At 48.2% G+C, this 13,432-nt stretch overlaps 1 protein-coding gene across 1 annotated transcript in view; it reads right to left on the bottom strand.

The window, feature by feature from the left end:
- The window catches only part of CAMK2G (calcium/calmodulin dependent protein kinase II gamma), a 64,911-nt gene extending 52,966 nt beyond the window's left edge, over window positions 1-11,945 (bottom strand). The window contains exon 1 of the mRNA XM_077778487.1: window positions 11,800-11,945. Coding sequence (XP_077634613.1) covers window positions 11,800-11,945 — 146 coding nt within the window. The remainder of the gene's footprint in view (window positions 1-11,799) is intronic.
- Window positions 11,946-13,432: the final 1,487 nt, after the last annotated feature.

Here is a 13,432-nt window from a genome sequence, read left to right as displayed (position 1 = left end):
GGGACCAGGGCAGGGATAGGGGGAGGGGACAAGGGGGTGCTGCAGCACTGCCCAGAAGCGGGGCCGGGATCCTGGAAGCATCACTAGCGGGGGGCGGGGCCGGGCACCAAACATCCCCCCACACTCGGGCACCGCAGCGGGGTTGGAGCTGCAGGGCCAGGGAGGGTCCTGAGTGCCAAGAGCGTGGGACCTGAGGCAGGGTGCTGAGTGAGCTCCCTAGCAGGGTGAGGAGGGGGCGCGGCGAGCAGACGGGGTCAGAATGGGGGGCGCCTGAAGGGTGAGAGAGGGGCGNCCGCCGGCTCCGCCCCGCCCCGGGAGCCGCCCGGGCCCTGCCGCGCGCCCAGTGGAGCAGAGGGGAGCGAGGGTCCCAGCCCCGGGCCGCCCCCAGGGAGCTGAAAGCCTCGCGACCTGTGGTTTTGTCCCAGGGCTGACCCTGCAAGGGCTCGGAATGTGCGTGCTATGTGTGTGTTTTGGGAATGTGTACCGGTCAGGACCACCGAGTTTTCTAGCAGTCCTTAGCCCCCAGCCCGGCTCCTACGTGGAAAAAAGGCCAAGGTCAAAAAGTCCGCGTCAGACTGCACACGCGGGAGGCGCCCCCAGCCTGTGCAGAGCCAGTGCTTTCAGCAGCCTTCCCTCTGGAAGCTGATAGTCTAGACTTGTGTAAGCATAAGGGCCATTATTAGATAAAACACTTCAGGCATGGTTTGTTCAGGGAGACCAGGCCAGGGCCAAGGATGCAGGTGGAACTCTGCCTTTGTGGACTCCAACCTTGGAGATAAGACAATGTTCTCTCTCAGGCGAGTAACGAAAGGGATGAAGTGGGAATGATTAGAAACGTTTTGTGCAGTTGTGGGCTGGACGAGCAAGTGGAAAGAAGGAGAAAACATCCCCATTTTCTTGCAGGGCACCCTGTATTTTTATTTTATGGCACCCATCATATTTTGTAATGATATGTTTACTCCTATGAGAGGCAGTAGAGCTAGAATGTGGTCACCTAAAGAGTGAATTCTGATGTCAGACTGCCTGCTTGGATTTATGATCAATTCTTTGACCAGCTGTGCGATGTTGGGCAAGTCACTTAATCTTTCTGTGCTTCAGTACCTTATCTGAAAACTGAGAAGAATAATAGAATCTACCTCCCAGGGTTGTGAGTATTAAATGGGCTAAATCGCATAAAGCACTTTGAAGAGTTCCTGGCATCTAATTAGAACAGAGGTAGCGATTATTATTTGTTTAATATCTGCCTTCCCACTAAATTGTAGGCTCCAGTAGGGCCCGGCCCCTGCCTCCTCTGTTCACCATTGTATACTTAGCCCCAGACCCTCAGGAATACCTGTGGAATGAAGGGACTACTTGGGGCCGTGGTAGGGGGAGGGAGCTACCATGCCTTCCTCTGTTCCCACTGTCAGGGATGGTAGGACTGAGGCACATAACTGTCTCAGTGGAGGAGAAACACGCTGGGCAGTTTCCTGACCTGCCCTGCCTGGGCAGTTGTACCCCAAGTCCCGGGCCGGCCCCAACTGGCCCCAACTGGGCAGGATGGAGTTGGGCCAACTGCTGCAGCTCAGTCTTGATTACAGCAGGACGCCCACTGGGAGTCAGGCCTCTATTGTCAGCAGGCTGGCTCACAGAGAAGGCAGCTGAGAGGCTGAGAGGCTTCCCAGCCTCCCTGGCTGCCTCCCTGAGGGGGTGGGTGGAGCAAAGCTCCCAGGGAGGGCTCCCCTCCTTTCCTTAAACAACAGCCCTGGGAGCTGAGGAGAACCAGACTGCCCAGTGGGGGCGATTAAAGGAATAATAGGAGAGGAAAAGCATTAACAGATTGTCTGGGAGGAGGGCAGAGAAGGCCAGAGGAAAGGGCTGAGGTGACAGTAGACCATGCCCCACCCCTCCCCAGGGCAACAGGAAGTAAGGCGCTGGGGAGTAAGGCCACTTCCTATCTCAAAGCACTGGGGTGAGAGCCAGGTTCCAAGTCCCAGCGTGGGACTTGGGCAAGGCAATGCGATGAGATTATATATGGGGATGACAGTCAGTTCCGAGTTTCTGTCATCCTCCTTAAATGCAGAAGTGACGGCTAGTCTGCACTCCAGAAATAGGGGCTGCATATTAATCATCAATATGCCCTTCCTGAGCCCTCAGGACAACTTGGTTCCTAACCTCCTCCTGTTGAAACCTTATATTCATTAAAGTGGAGTGAGAGATGGAGAGAGCACAGACTAAGGTTGCTGGGAAGTCCTCTAAGGTATCCAAGGAAAAAATGTTAAAACAGGAGTGCAACTCCCAGATACCCACTGTGAGAGGGGCTATCTTCCCCACTGAGCATGAGGGTTCTACCCTGGATATTTGAGGGTAACCATATAGAGCACTTTGCATTGAGCCCCTGGGTAAAAGGAAAAGTGATGAAAAAAATAGTGGGGGGAAGCCTTGGGGATGACTCACAGTGCTGTGTACGGGGAACTAGCTGCCTTTCAACAAATGCTTATTAACTGCCTACTATGTGCTTGGCATTGCCTCTCATTTTGAGAAACATCCAAATAAAGTGGAAAATTAGACTTCACAATTAAAACAAAACTCAAATCATTTTTTCCTTTTTCCCTTCTATGTCGATCTCACTTCTCCCTCTCTCACTACTTCTGTCAACAGGTCAGACTCTGACATGACGAGAGTGGCAATTGGGAGCCTATAGACACCTTCGTGTGCACACACAAATACACACCCTCCTGATTCCCATTGCTGTAGTACCTATGCAACCTCCAGCTGCCCCACAGAAATTAGAAGGAAGATACATATAAATAATAACGAGTTCACCAGCTCCCTGTGCATCAGTATCTATGGCAACCTCATGGGGTCCTCGAGCTGTGCTGTTCTGGTTGCAGCCTGTCCCCTGGGCAGCACCAGCACTCAGGCTGTGCCCACAGCACAGGGAACAGGGAATTACGCAGGAAATTGATGCCCTGATAATCACCAGAGGGGCTCCACTGGGTGGGACCCTCTGTCATTCCTCTGATCTTTATCTTTGAAGGCTCTAAAAATTGCACCATGGGACTTGCTCCCTGAATGAGAGAAGCCTCCCTCCCTAATTTTGGAATGCAATTTTAGAGTATAAAGGTACTTATCCTTCAGACAGGAAAATGGGGCAGTTGAAAGTGAGGTGTTTAAATGCAAGCGGGATGACACTTTTGGAAACAAAGAATAGTTACCTACTTGTTGGGGGATGTTGTAAAAATGAACTTGAAGAGAATTTAGCCTTGTGCCCGTGAGGGGTTTTCAATCCATATTCCACGGAAACATACAGGTTACATGGTCATACTGCAGCAGCTACTTAACATATATATTGAGGTTCAACATAAGATTTTGTTGAAGAGTCCCTGACTAAAAGACGTCCCTGAAAGAAGTTTGAAACTCACTGGACCAGTGGCTTCTGAAGTCCCCTCCAACTCTAAGATTCTCTGGCTAGTTTTGGAGAATTAGGGATGATGACGTCACGGCCTCTCTCCAAGGACTCAGAAAATTATTAGTGGTGAGGTATTTGAAACTAGTGACAAGGTATGATAATGAGGATAAGAAAGAGTGAGAAAGACAAATGAAAACATTTAAATAAACAGTTCCTAAACTAGAGGGCCTGGTGAGGGATGCCCCCTCTCCTCTGGAAGACACATCAAATCACAGCCATGCACAGAAAGGTTGATATGCCCCAACTTCAGAAACTACTCCCGACAGCAATTGTCCTTAGTGGGAGTGTTTTCCCATCCCTGCTGTGTCTAAGAGCTGAAAAAAAGGTTAGGAACCACAGGTTTAACTAATGACTACAGTATTCCTTAACAGAAGAGCTGAGGAATGTAAGGTGAGGGGCTGAGCTCTGAAGGATTGGACATAGGGGATGAGATTGTGGGGTGAGAGGCTGAGGACATTTGGGGTGAAGGCTGAAAACTTTGGTGTAAGGAACTGAAGTGTTTGAAACAGGGTCTGAGGTGCTCAGGATTAGCTGAGTTCAGAATTTCAAGTGAGTTGTAGGAGTATATAACGTGAGGGGCTGTGGTATTTGGAGTAAGGGGCTGAGGGACTGGCAGGAAGGAACTCCCTTCGATTTCCCAGCTAGAGGGCTGATTCCAAAGGGTAGTCTGATTTCCGCCTTCGCACCCCCAGTCTAGGTCAGGCTCTCTCTGCCCCTCCACCCCTCCCACCACCCCCTAGAGACTATGCAGTCCTTGAAGATAGAGGGTACCTGATCTTTCTCGTTTCCATAACATGTAGCACAAAGCCTGGCATGTAGTACGTGCTCAATGATTATTTGTAGAATGAATGGAATATTGGGGGGCAGGAAACAGATATTTGGGATGAAGAGGAAGCATCAGAGAAGAGGTGATAAAACTGTCATCAGAGACAGAAGGGAGATACTGAGGTAAGGGGCTGGCAGCCTGCACCATTGGGGATGGATGGGCAGGGCGGAAAGCTGGCATGTGGGGCCCCCTGGTGGGCAGACCTGAGGCACACAGGGTGCTAGAGGGAGGGGACGGAGAGCCAGAGGCGTATGAATGAGAAAGAGAAGGATGGTGAAGACAAAACTACAATTGTAGTTAACCTTTAGAGAGAGCTTGCTACCAGAAAGGCATAGGCACTAAGTACTCTAACCTATGCTATTCTGTGTAACCCTCACAACCACACTGTGAGTGTAGGGGCCATCAGCCCCATTCTACAGAAGAGAAAACTGGTGTTTAGAAAAGCGAAGTAAGGGTACCTGGCTGGCTCAGTTGCTAGAGCATCTGACTGTTAATCTTGGGGTCATGAGTTCAAGCCCCATGTTGGGTGTAGAGATTACTTGAAAGGAAGGAAGGAAGGAAGAAAGGGAGGGAGGAAGGGAGGGAGGGAGGAAGGGAGGAGGGGAGAGAGAGAAAGAGAGAAAGAAAGAGAGGGAGAAAGAAAGAAAAGGAAAGTAGCTTGCCTAGGAGCAAACAACTAATATGTTGTAGGGAATGATGTGACTGAAGGAAAAGTGAAAAAAAATGAATATCGAGGTGAAAGAGCAGTAAATGGCATGTGTCATTCAATACAGATATGATCATACTAGCAATGGGATCCAGGTTGGAATCTTAAACCCAAGGTGGATTTATCCCAATCTAATCCTAGTCCTCAATCCAGACACTTACTCAGAGGGGACACTCATTCATTCATTCATTCATTCATTTCTTTAATCTTGTTGACCACTATTCTGTTCCAGTCACTTGGGAATCTAAGAGAACAATCTGACAAAATTCTTGCCTTCATGGAAGTTACATTGGAATAGGGTCTGTATTCTGGCAGGCAATTAACCTAGAAAGTGGTCTCTTTAGTCTGGAGTAAGTTGTACAGGGAAAATGAAATAAAGCAATGGGATAGAGTGAGGGAGGAATGGAGAATTCCTTTAACTGAGATCCTCAGACATGGCTGCCCTTGGAAAGGGACTTTTAAGGGAGACCTAAAGGACAAAGAGGCAGTCGTTTGAAGATGTGAGGCAAGAGCATACCTGGTGGAAGGAAGTGCAGCAAAGGGCTGAGATAAAACTGGCCACAGTATATTGGAGGAGTGGAAAGAAGGCCTGTGTGTCAGGAACAGAGTGGGCAAGGGGAAGCAGTGGGCTAATAGGACCTGGAGGCCCCAATAAATCCCACTGTGCTGGTACCACCACCTTGGTGCTCCTTCCAAACTGTGGGTCACAAGTAATCCTCAGGGGCAGGCTGCCTCCATGCTCACAAAGGCATGAGACCTGAAACCCCAGCTCAATGCCAGAAGATACCTTCATCAAGACTAGACATACAGGGGCGCCTGGGTGGCTTAGTCGGGTAAGCGTCCGACTTTCGCTTAGGTCATGATCTCGCAGTTCATGGGTTTGAGCCCCGCGTCGGGCTCGGTGCTGACTGCCAGCTCAGAGCCTGGAGCCTGTTTCAGTCTGTGACTCCCTCTCTCTCTGACCCTTCCCTGGTCACGCTGTCTCTCTCTCTCTCTCCTAGAAATAAATAAAACATTAAAAAAAAAAAAAAAAGTAGACATACAAATGGGCCTGAAGCTGGAGATGATGTTGTTCCTTATTTACCACAATAGAGGGTGGTGGAGGGGGGCTCAGGGTGACCTCTTAGTGCCCCTGCAGCTCTGGGGATGTTGTGCTGAGGGTTCTGCAGACAGCCAATGTCCTCAGTTCTGCTGAGGGGTTCTGGGATCGCCAATGTCCCCTCAGTCTATTTAGACAATAGTCTCATAGCCCTAGGTAGGCTTCAGTTCTACTTATAGGGGACAAAAAGATAGGCCAAAAATAGGCCCTGCCTCAAAAGAGCTTTACTCACCGGAGGCAAGAAGATAAGTGCGATAATAAATCAATGATACAACAAAAGATGAGTACCATAGTACAAATGGCTAGCTGCATCACATTTCCCCCTTGACTAACCTCCCGTTCTCTGTTCAGGTGTCACTTTCTCAGAGTAGATTTCACTGGCCTTTTGACCAGATGAGATCCCTGAATGACAGCCCCAAAGTTCCATCCACCACTTCTTCAAAGCACTTGTCCCAAGTGTAATCTTACACGTGTTTGTGTTACTACAGACTTCATGAGGAGTCTGTAGAGGACACGGGACTTAGGGTTTGTGTCTGATTATGTTTATCCTGTATCCTCTAAAGTGCCCAGAGTATAGTAGGTACTCAATAAATGCTTGGGGAGGGAGGGGTAAAAAGTGAAATACTATGGGATTTTAATGGGGGAGCAATCAGATCATTTGGAACAATTGGAAAAACTGGAGGAGATAAAAGGAAAGAAAGGATGTTGGCAGATGGAGTTGTAGGTGAGGGGTCATTGCTAGTAGGGAAGAGAATGTGAATCAGATCCTGAGATACTGAGTGCTTGGCAGGTGTTTGGGAAACTGGGTGGTCAGGTGAGCTGGAGGGGAGGGTGGAGTGGAGGAAAAGAAAATAAATCTGGGGACCAGCCAGATGTAAATAGTGTCTGGCTCTGGGCCAGGCAGGGATGGGTCTCAGGAAGGACCAATGTCCAACTCTCTGACCAAACCAGGTCCACAGGGTCTTAGATCCCAGATCTGGGCTAAAGATAATTACTTATCAGATAGTCCCACTTGAATGTCCTGCTGTCCCCCCAAATTCAATATGATCCAAATCCATAGTAATCAGATTGAGAGAGAGTATAACATAGTGGTTAAGAACAATAAAGCCAAATCCTGGCTCTGCCTCTTATTAACTATGGGCGTCTGCACATTTTATGACTTCTCTGTGCCTCAGTTTTCTCATCTGCAAAATAGGGATGATAACAGAACTCACTTCACAGGGTTTTATGAGGAGTACACTAATGGAACATGAGAAAAGTAAAACAGTGCCTTGCAGGTTAAGGGCTCAATAAATATTAACTATTATAATTACTTCTCTTGGCTTGACCAGTTTTTCTCTCTAGTTCCTTTGGCTCTGAAAGTGACATGACTATCGTGTCAATGACCTACGTTCAGAATCTCAGACTCATCCCTTATCTCGCTTAGAGAGCAGATGTGGGTGTGAATTCTGACACTTACTGGGTGTGTGACCTTGGGCAAGTTACTCAAAGACTCTGAGCTTCATGCTCCTCTTTGGTAAAATAAAGATGTCATAATTTTCACTAGAGAGTTGTTATAACAATTTAATAATAATATTTGTAGATTAATGGCTCAATTCCTGATGCTAAATAAATGGTTGTTATTATTATTTTCATCCTGTGTGTCATCAGGAACGAGCACCAGTATATTTTCCCCTTTAAATGTCTTTGTATTAATTCCTTCTTCTGCATTTCCCTCCCACCACCCTAGACTTGACCTCTACCTCACCCTCCAGAGTTACTGCAGTAGGTCTCCTATCTTTTTCAACTCCATTTTATAGTTCATTTTTCTTTCTCTCTTTCTTTTCTCTTTCTTTCTTTTCCCAGTGCTGGTGGTGAGCAGTGAACCCAACAGATGCTATCCTTGCCCTCGGGAAGCCTACCTTCTTGTGAGAGGGACAAACTATAAACAAATAAATATTTAATATGTCAGGTGGCAATAAATACGATGAAGGAAATCAAAGCATAGGAAAAGGATGGAGGTGCTGTTTAATGTAGGGTAATGAGGTAAGGCCCCTCTGCTAAGATGAACATACGTGCAGAGATCTGCAGGAAATATTATCGCTTTCAGTAGGTCACATCTAGGCTGAAATGCTGTTTCCTTCAGAATTATGTATGAATGCTCATGTATAACTTCCTAGACAATTCTAGCCAATACTGTGATTTCATACCACTCGCAGAATGCCCCGGCTTCTGTAGACATGCTTAACACATTAAGAACGTAGATCATCGGATTAATAGTACTCTGATCATGGTATTGGTGTGAACTTTTTCCTCTCCCTTAAATGTGCTAAGTTTTTTATGATAAACATAGATTACTTGAATGAGAGCAAGAGCAATAATGCCATATTTTCTCTTCATCATCTTATTATAATCTTCATATAACCTTGCAAAGGTAAATTTTATATCCCCACTTTACAGATGAGAAAACTGAGGCACAGAAAAGTTAAGCTAACCCTCTGAATCCAGCTCTTGAAATGTTTGGCACCTGATTACAGGATCGCTGTCTACTTACTTTAAGTTTTAGTTTTGCCTTCTCAGAACATAGGTTTTTTAAGGGTAGAGTTGTTGCTTATTCCTCTATCTCCTTCGTTCCCCTCCTCACGCCTTTATCAGAGTGCTATGTACTGTACATAATGGGAGCTTTTTAATGGATTGGTGTGTTGATGTCTCTGGTCTATTGTTATGATATGGTTCGTTACCTTTCTAGTGGTGCCATGGTGTATACTCTTGACCCTGGGTCCACAGATGGAGAACCTGAAGCTCCTGGTTGCAAAGAGGTGAGGGAGCTGGACCTCCACCCCAAAGGGGTAGTGATTCTGCTTGTCCACTAGGGGCCGCAGTAGGCCCGGGTTTAGAGAGATATCAGGGCTGTGGATTACTCAGCAGACCCCACCCCAGGAGTCATTTCCAACACCAAGTCTGTCCTAGAGCCCAGAGCCCCAGAGACAGCCTATCAGTGTACCTGGCTTCAGTTTCTTCCAATAGATCGTCAGATTCCTGGACCTGGAATGAGTTAGCTCCAGAATAAAAGCTGCGGATGGTAGCTAGACAGCAGGAGAATGCTGGCAGATTCCAGATGCCCCTCAATTAGCCAAATCAAGAAACATGCATGGAGCACTCTACTGAGAGCCTGCTGTGTACCACGTAGCATGCTAGACTATGGGACTAGCTTGGTGAACAAGACAGACTCTGTTGCTGCCCTCCCAGCTCTTATGATCTAAGGAGGTATGCAGACAAGCCTAAAACTCTTGTATTGTGTGATTAGCTGCTAACATGATTTCTGTTCCAGGATTAGTTAGCTCTCCTTGGGTCTCACTTCGGTGTAGCTTATCCCATGGGATATCTACCTGCTTCAGAGAAATGAAATAAATAAAGGTGAGAGAAAAGAACCTTTGTCCACATTTGGAGAATCACTGTGGAGTCCCCTCGTCTCTCAAAGTGGAAGGGTTTCCAGTGGCTCCTGGGAGATCTGAGGGTGTCTGGGGTTGGGGTGGGTGCTGGGGGCAAGGAAGTGCCAAGCTACTTCTCCACAGCTTTTCTGGTCTCCTTTCTCTAAGTGGCCTGGGAGCTTTGCTTGGGAAGGAAAAGAGATTCCCCAGATTTTGGGGTGTGGCCCAGCCTGCTGGTTTTCTCACTGATTTCTCTTTGCCTCTTTCTTTTCTTTGCTCCTTTTTCTCAGATGATTTGCCAATCAATGTATTTATCAAATGAATGTTATGTTTGGGGTACGCCCTTTTTACCCAGAAGCATAAAGTCAAGGAAGTTACAACAGTTAGAGAAAGAATATAACTAGAGAGAGGTAAAGACAGACACCCATGCAATGCAGCATTTTGACAAGTGCAAATTGATAGCCGCAGACACTCGTTCCTGGGGGCTATCCCTGGGGCTGGTGTGGTCTGAGGAGGCTTCCTTCCTGGACTAGGTGACCAGGACCTTCCCGGATGAGCCAGTGGGGTTTCTCTGGGAGAGGTATCCTCAGAGAACAGGGGGGAGGGTATAACATCCCCCACACCCCAGCTGTTCATTCCACTGTGCCTGGACAAGGGGCTCAGAGGCCCATGTGCTCAACATTCCTGAGAAGCAGCTTCTGAGTCACAGCCCCAGAAACAGCTGAGGCAGCTTCAGGCTGGAGCCTTGGCTCTCTTTTCCCCTTTTCTGTCCAAAAGCAACTCCCTCCCTAGCTATTTGGATGTGACCAGAAACCCAAGCAGGGCTGTGGGGTAGCAGCTTGGCTCAGCCAGTCTATAAAATGTATTTGGTCCCTGCATCCCCTCCGAGACTGTGGCCCTTAGGTAAAGGCATGTGCCCAAAGCCACCTATGCCAGGAAGTCCCAGGGGTAAGGAAGACTCACCGGTGCCTGCAAGTCGAAGCTCCCAATGCCGCCATTGTTGGGCTGCCTCTGGGAAGGGGTCTTAACTAGGACTTGGCTTGACTTAAGACAGCAGCATTCCCCAGGCAGTGTGCCAGCACCTCCTCACTGCCTGGGCGTGGGGCCCAGGACATGCCAGGGCAATGCCAGAGAGCTGACTCAGGGGGCGGCATGAGGGGAACAGAAGAACCCTTCGCACTCACCAGCTAAGGGAGGAGAGGAAGCTGCCCTGAGGCCTGCTGTGATTGCCCTGTAGTGCAGACCACCAACAGGCGGTGTGGGTGGGTCCGCTCCTCAGCCACTGATCCATGAAGTGCCATGTTTCCTGGGGCCACCAGCTGAAGGCCAAGGCTCTCCCTCTCTCCCAGGGTTCCTCTCTTTCTACAAAGACCTTAGATGTGCAAATCTAGGCTGCCAAACCCCTTTCTGTAATCGATTCAGGCCCTGCCATTGTCACTTTCTTAAGACTGTGATCTTGGGCAGGTCACTTACTTTGACTTTTGTGGGTCTCAGATTCCTTCTATTTAAGGTGGGACAGGTAATACCTGCTTGCCCATAGGACTGCAGTAAGGATCAAATAAGATCACATCTGTGAAGGTAAAATTCATACTCTAAAGTATATTTAGAAGCAGGTATTGTCATTGTCATGGTTTTTCCTAAGATGGGAATGATAACTGCTGGCCCTTGAAACTCAACTTCCTCCTCTTTGCCTCTTTTGTCAGACAAGTCGCTCTGAAGCCAGTGCTGGAATCTTAACCCAGTCCTGGGCCTCAGAGCATTGACACAGGCTTTTCTGCCTGGTACTGTGGTGCCAGCTCAGGGAAGCAACCTCTACCAACCCAGCTCTGTTAAACCGGTTCTTTCCCTTCTAATCAGACTCCTCCAGTCCAGTTTGCCTGCAGTGATGACAAAGGAACCTAAAATAGCACAGGCTCTGCAAACACCGCTGGAGACAGCTTGGGGCATAAGGTGTTGTCTGTCACCCGTGGGCCTGTCTGGGCATCCCAGCCAGGTGCAGCCCTCTACCCTCCAGGGCCTGGTGTGTCTTCCTCTATGCAGCAGAGGATGACAGTGCCTCCTGTCAGCACTTTAGGTGGCTGAACTGGATGACTACTAGAAAGTTGGCTTGGCTAGAGGTACCAGTGAGAAGGAGGAGGGCTCACTGCTCGCACACATATCTGGGGCCCCTCCTTGCACTAAGAGGCCAGGTGAACTAGGCTCTGATTGTGCAGAACGGCAGCTGTCTTGCAGTCCCCATAAGAGTTGCTGATTGGGAGAGAGAGAGTCTCACTCTGAGGACCCTCCAGCTGGCACGCCCTGGCTTGCCACTCTTGCTGCAAAACCAGTTTGGTATAGGCGGCTGCTGGGCCTGCCTCTGCTCTGAGACTTCTCATAGGGTGTTCGTATAACTCAGCCTGGCGGGAGCGGTAGCTGCGGTAGCTGCTGCGAGGAGGCTTGCAGCAGGGAGCCATGGGCAGGAGCTGCCGACCTTGCAGCAGCGTTCATTACGTTCGTTATCGCTGAGGCCTTTCTAATTCCCCATATATTTTTTTAATTTTTATTTTTTTTTAATGTTTTTTTATTTATTTCTAGGAGAGAGAGAGACAGCGTGAGCAGAGGGTCAGAGAGAGAGGGAGGGTCAGAGAGAGAGGGAGTCACAGACTGAAACAGGCTCCAGGCTCTGAGCTGGCAGTCAGCACAGAGCCCGATGCGGGGCTCGAACCCACGAACCGCGAGATCATGACCTAAGCGAAAGTCGGACACTTAACCGACTAAGCCACCCAGGTGCCCCTCTAATTCCCCATATTTTAAGCAGTCATTTTCACACAGCACAGAAAGTTCTAGTCTCACTCTTAGAACTTTCTCATCCGACTCTTCTTTAAGCACTTTTTCCTGACACGTGTATTCCTTTCCTGGGTGATTGCTGTAAGAAAGATGAAGTCTTTGTTATTGTCAGGAATCCTAAACCGATGGCCTGTTGGCCAAATCCAGTCCTTAAACCATTTTTTGTACACTCGCACACTTTCAGTTAGGAATTTTTAATATAAAAAAAATCCAGATTTCAGACATTTCTTAACATTTTGTGTCCTAGGTAGGTTTCTCCCTGAATAGGTCTTCAGTTGTAAGTAGTTTATTTGGAAAGTGATCCTAGGAAACTCCAGTTAGGGAGTTGGGGAGTCGGACAGGGACGGGATGATATAAGGGTAAGGTTACCAAGGAAGGTACCATACGGGCATCTGGGGGTTACTTATCCTGGGGCACTCAGGGAACCAGGGTAGAACACGTGTCTCAAAGTTGTCTCACCTGAGAGGCAAAGGTATTAGCCTATTTATCCACTAAAACCAGCAGTCGCTGGCTGGGAGCTGCTGCTACAGAAGGGAGAAGGGGCAATGGTGGTGTTAATGCACAAGGAATGTCTAGCCGGTTTTACAGTAGGGAAGAGTGGGCACCAAAAGCCAGAAGAAGCTGGAACTGACAGCATCTGCCACAAAATGGAAGATCTAGCAAAACTGCTCCTCGGTTCTCACTTGGCAACAATTGGCAGGAACTCAATGGCAGGTGCCCCTTTAAACAAGACAAGAGCTCTCCTGTCTGCCATAGTCATTGCACTCCCTTCCCCACATTGTCCTACGCTCAGCCTGCCTTACTCTTTAGGTTACCTACTTAGCCTCTGGGGTGTTGACGTTTGTGACCCCTGGTCACACACCCCTGGTGTATGTCTAGCTATAGCTGTGAGTCCCACTGACTCTGTTTCCAATAACTTGTTTCTTATTCTTTGTGTTTCACAGGGCAGCTAGCCCAGTGATTCCAAAAGATGTTGACCAATTACTTCTGTTTCTCTAGCCCTGTACTCTGAATTATTTAATTTTATTTAATATTAAATTATTAATATTTAATTATTTTCAGACCATCTTCCCTTCCTGCTTCAGAGCATATAGAGTAGGTCTTTACTTCGTGG

Source organism: Crocuta crocuta, unplaced genomic scaffold, assembly GCF_008692635.1.
Source record: "Crocuta crocuta isolate KB4526 unplaced genomic scaffold, BGI_CrCroc_1.0 scaffold167, whole genome shotgun sequence".
Taxonomy (NCBI): domain Eukaryota; kingdom Metazoa; phylum Chordata; class Mammalia; order Carnivora; family Hyaenidae; genus Crocuta; species Crocuta crocuta.
This window is presented reverse-complemented; position numbering and strand designations above follow the sequence as displayed.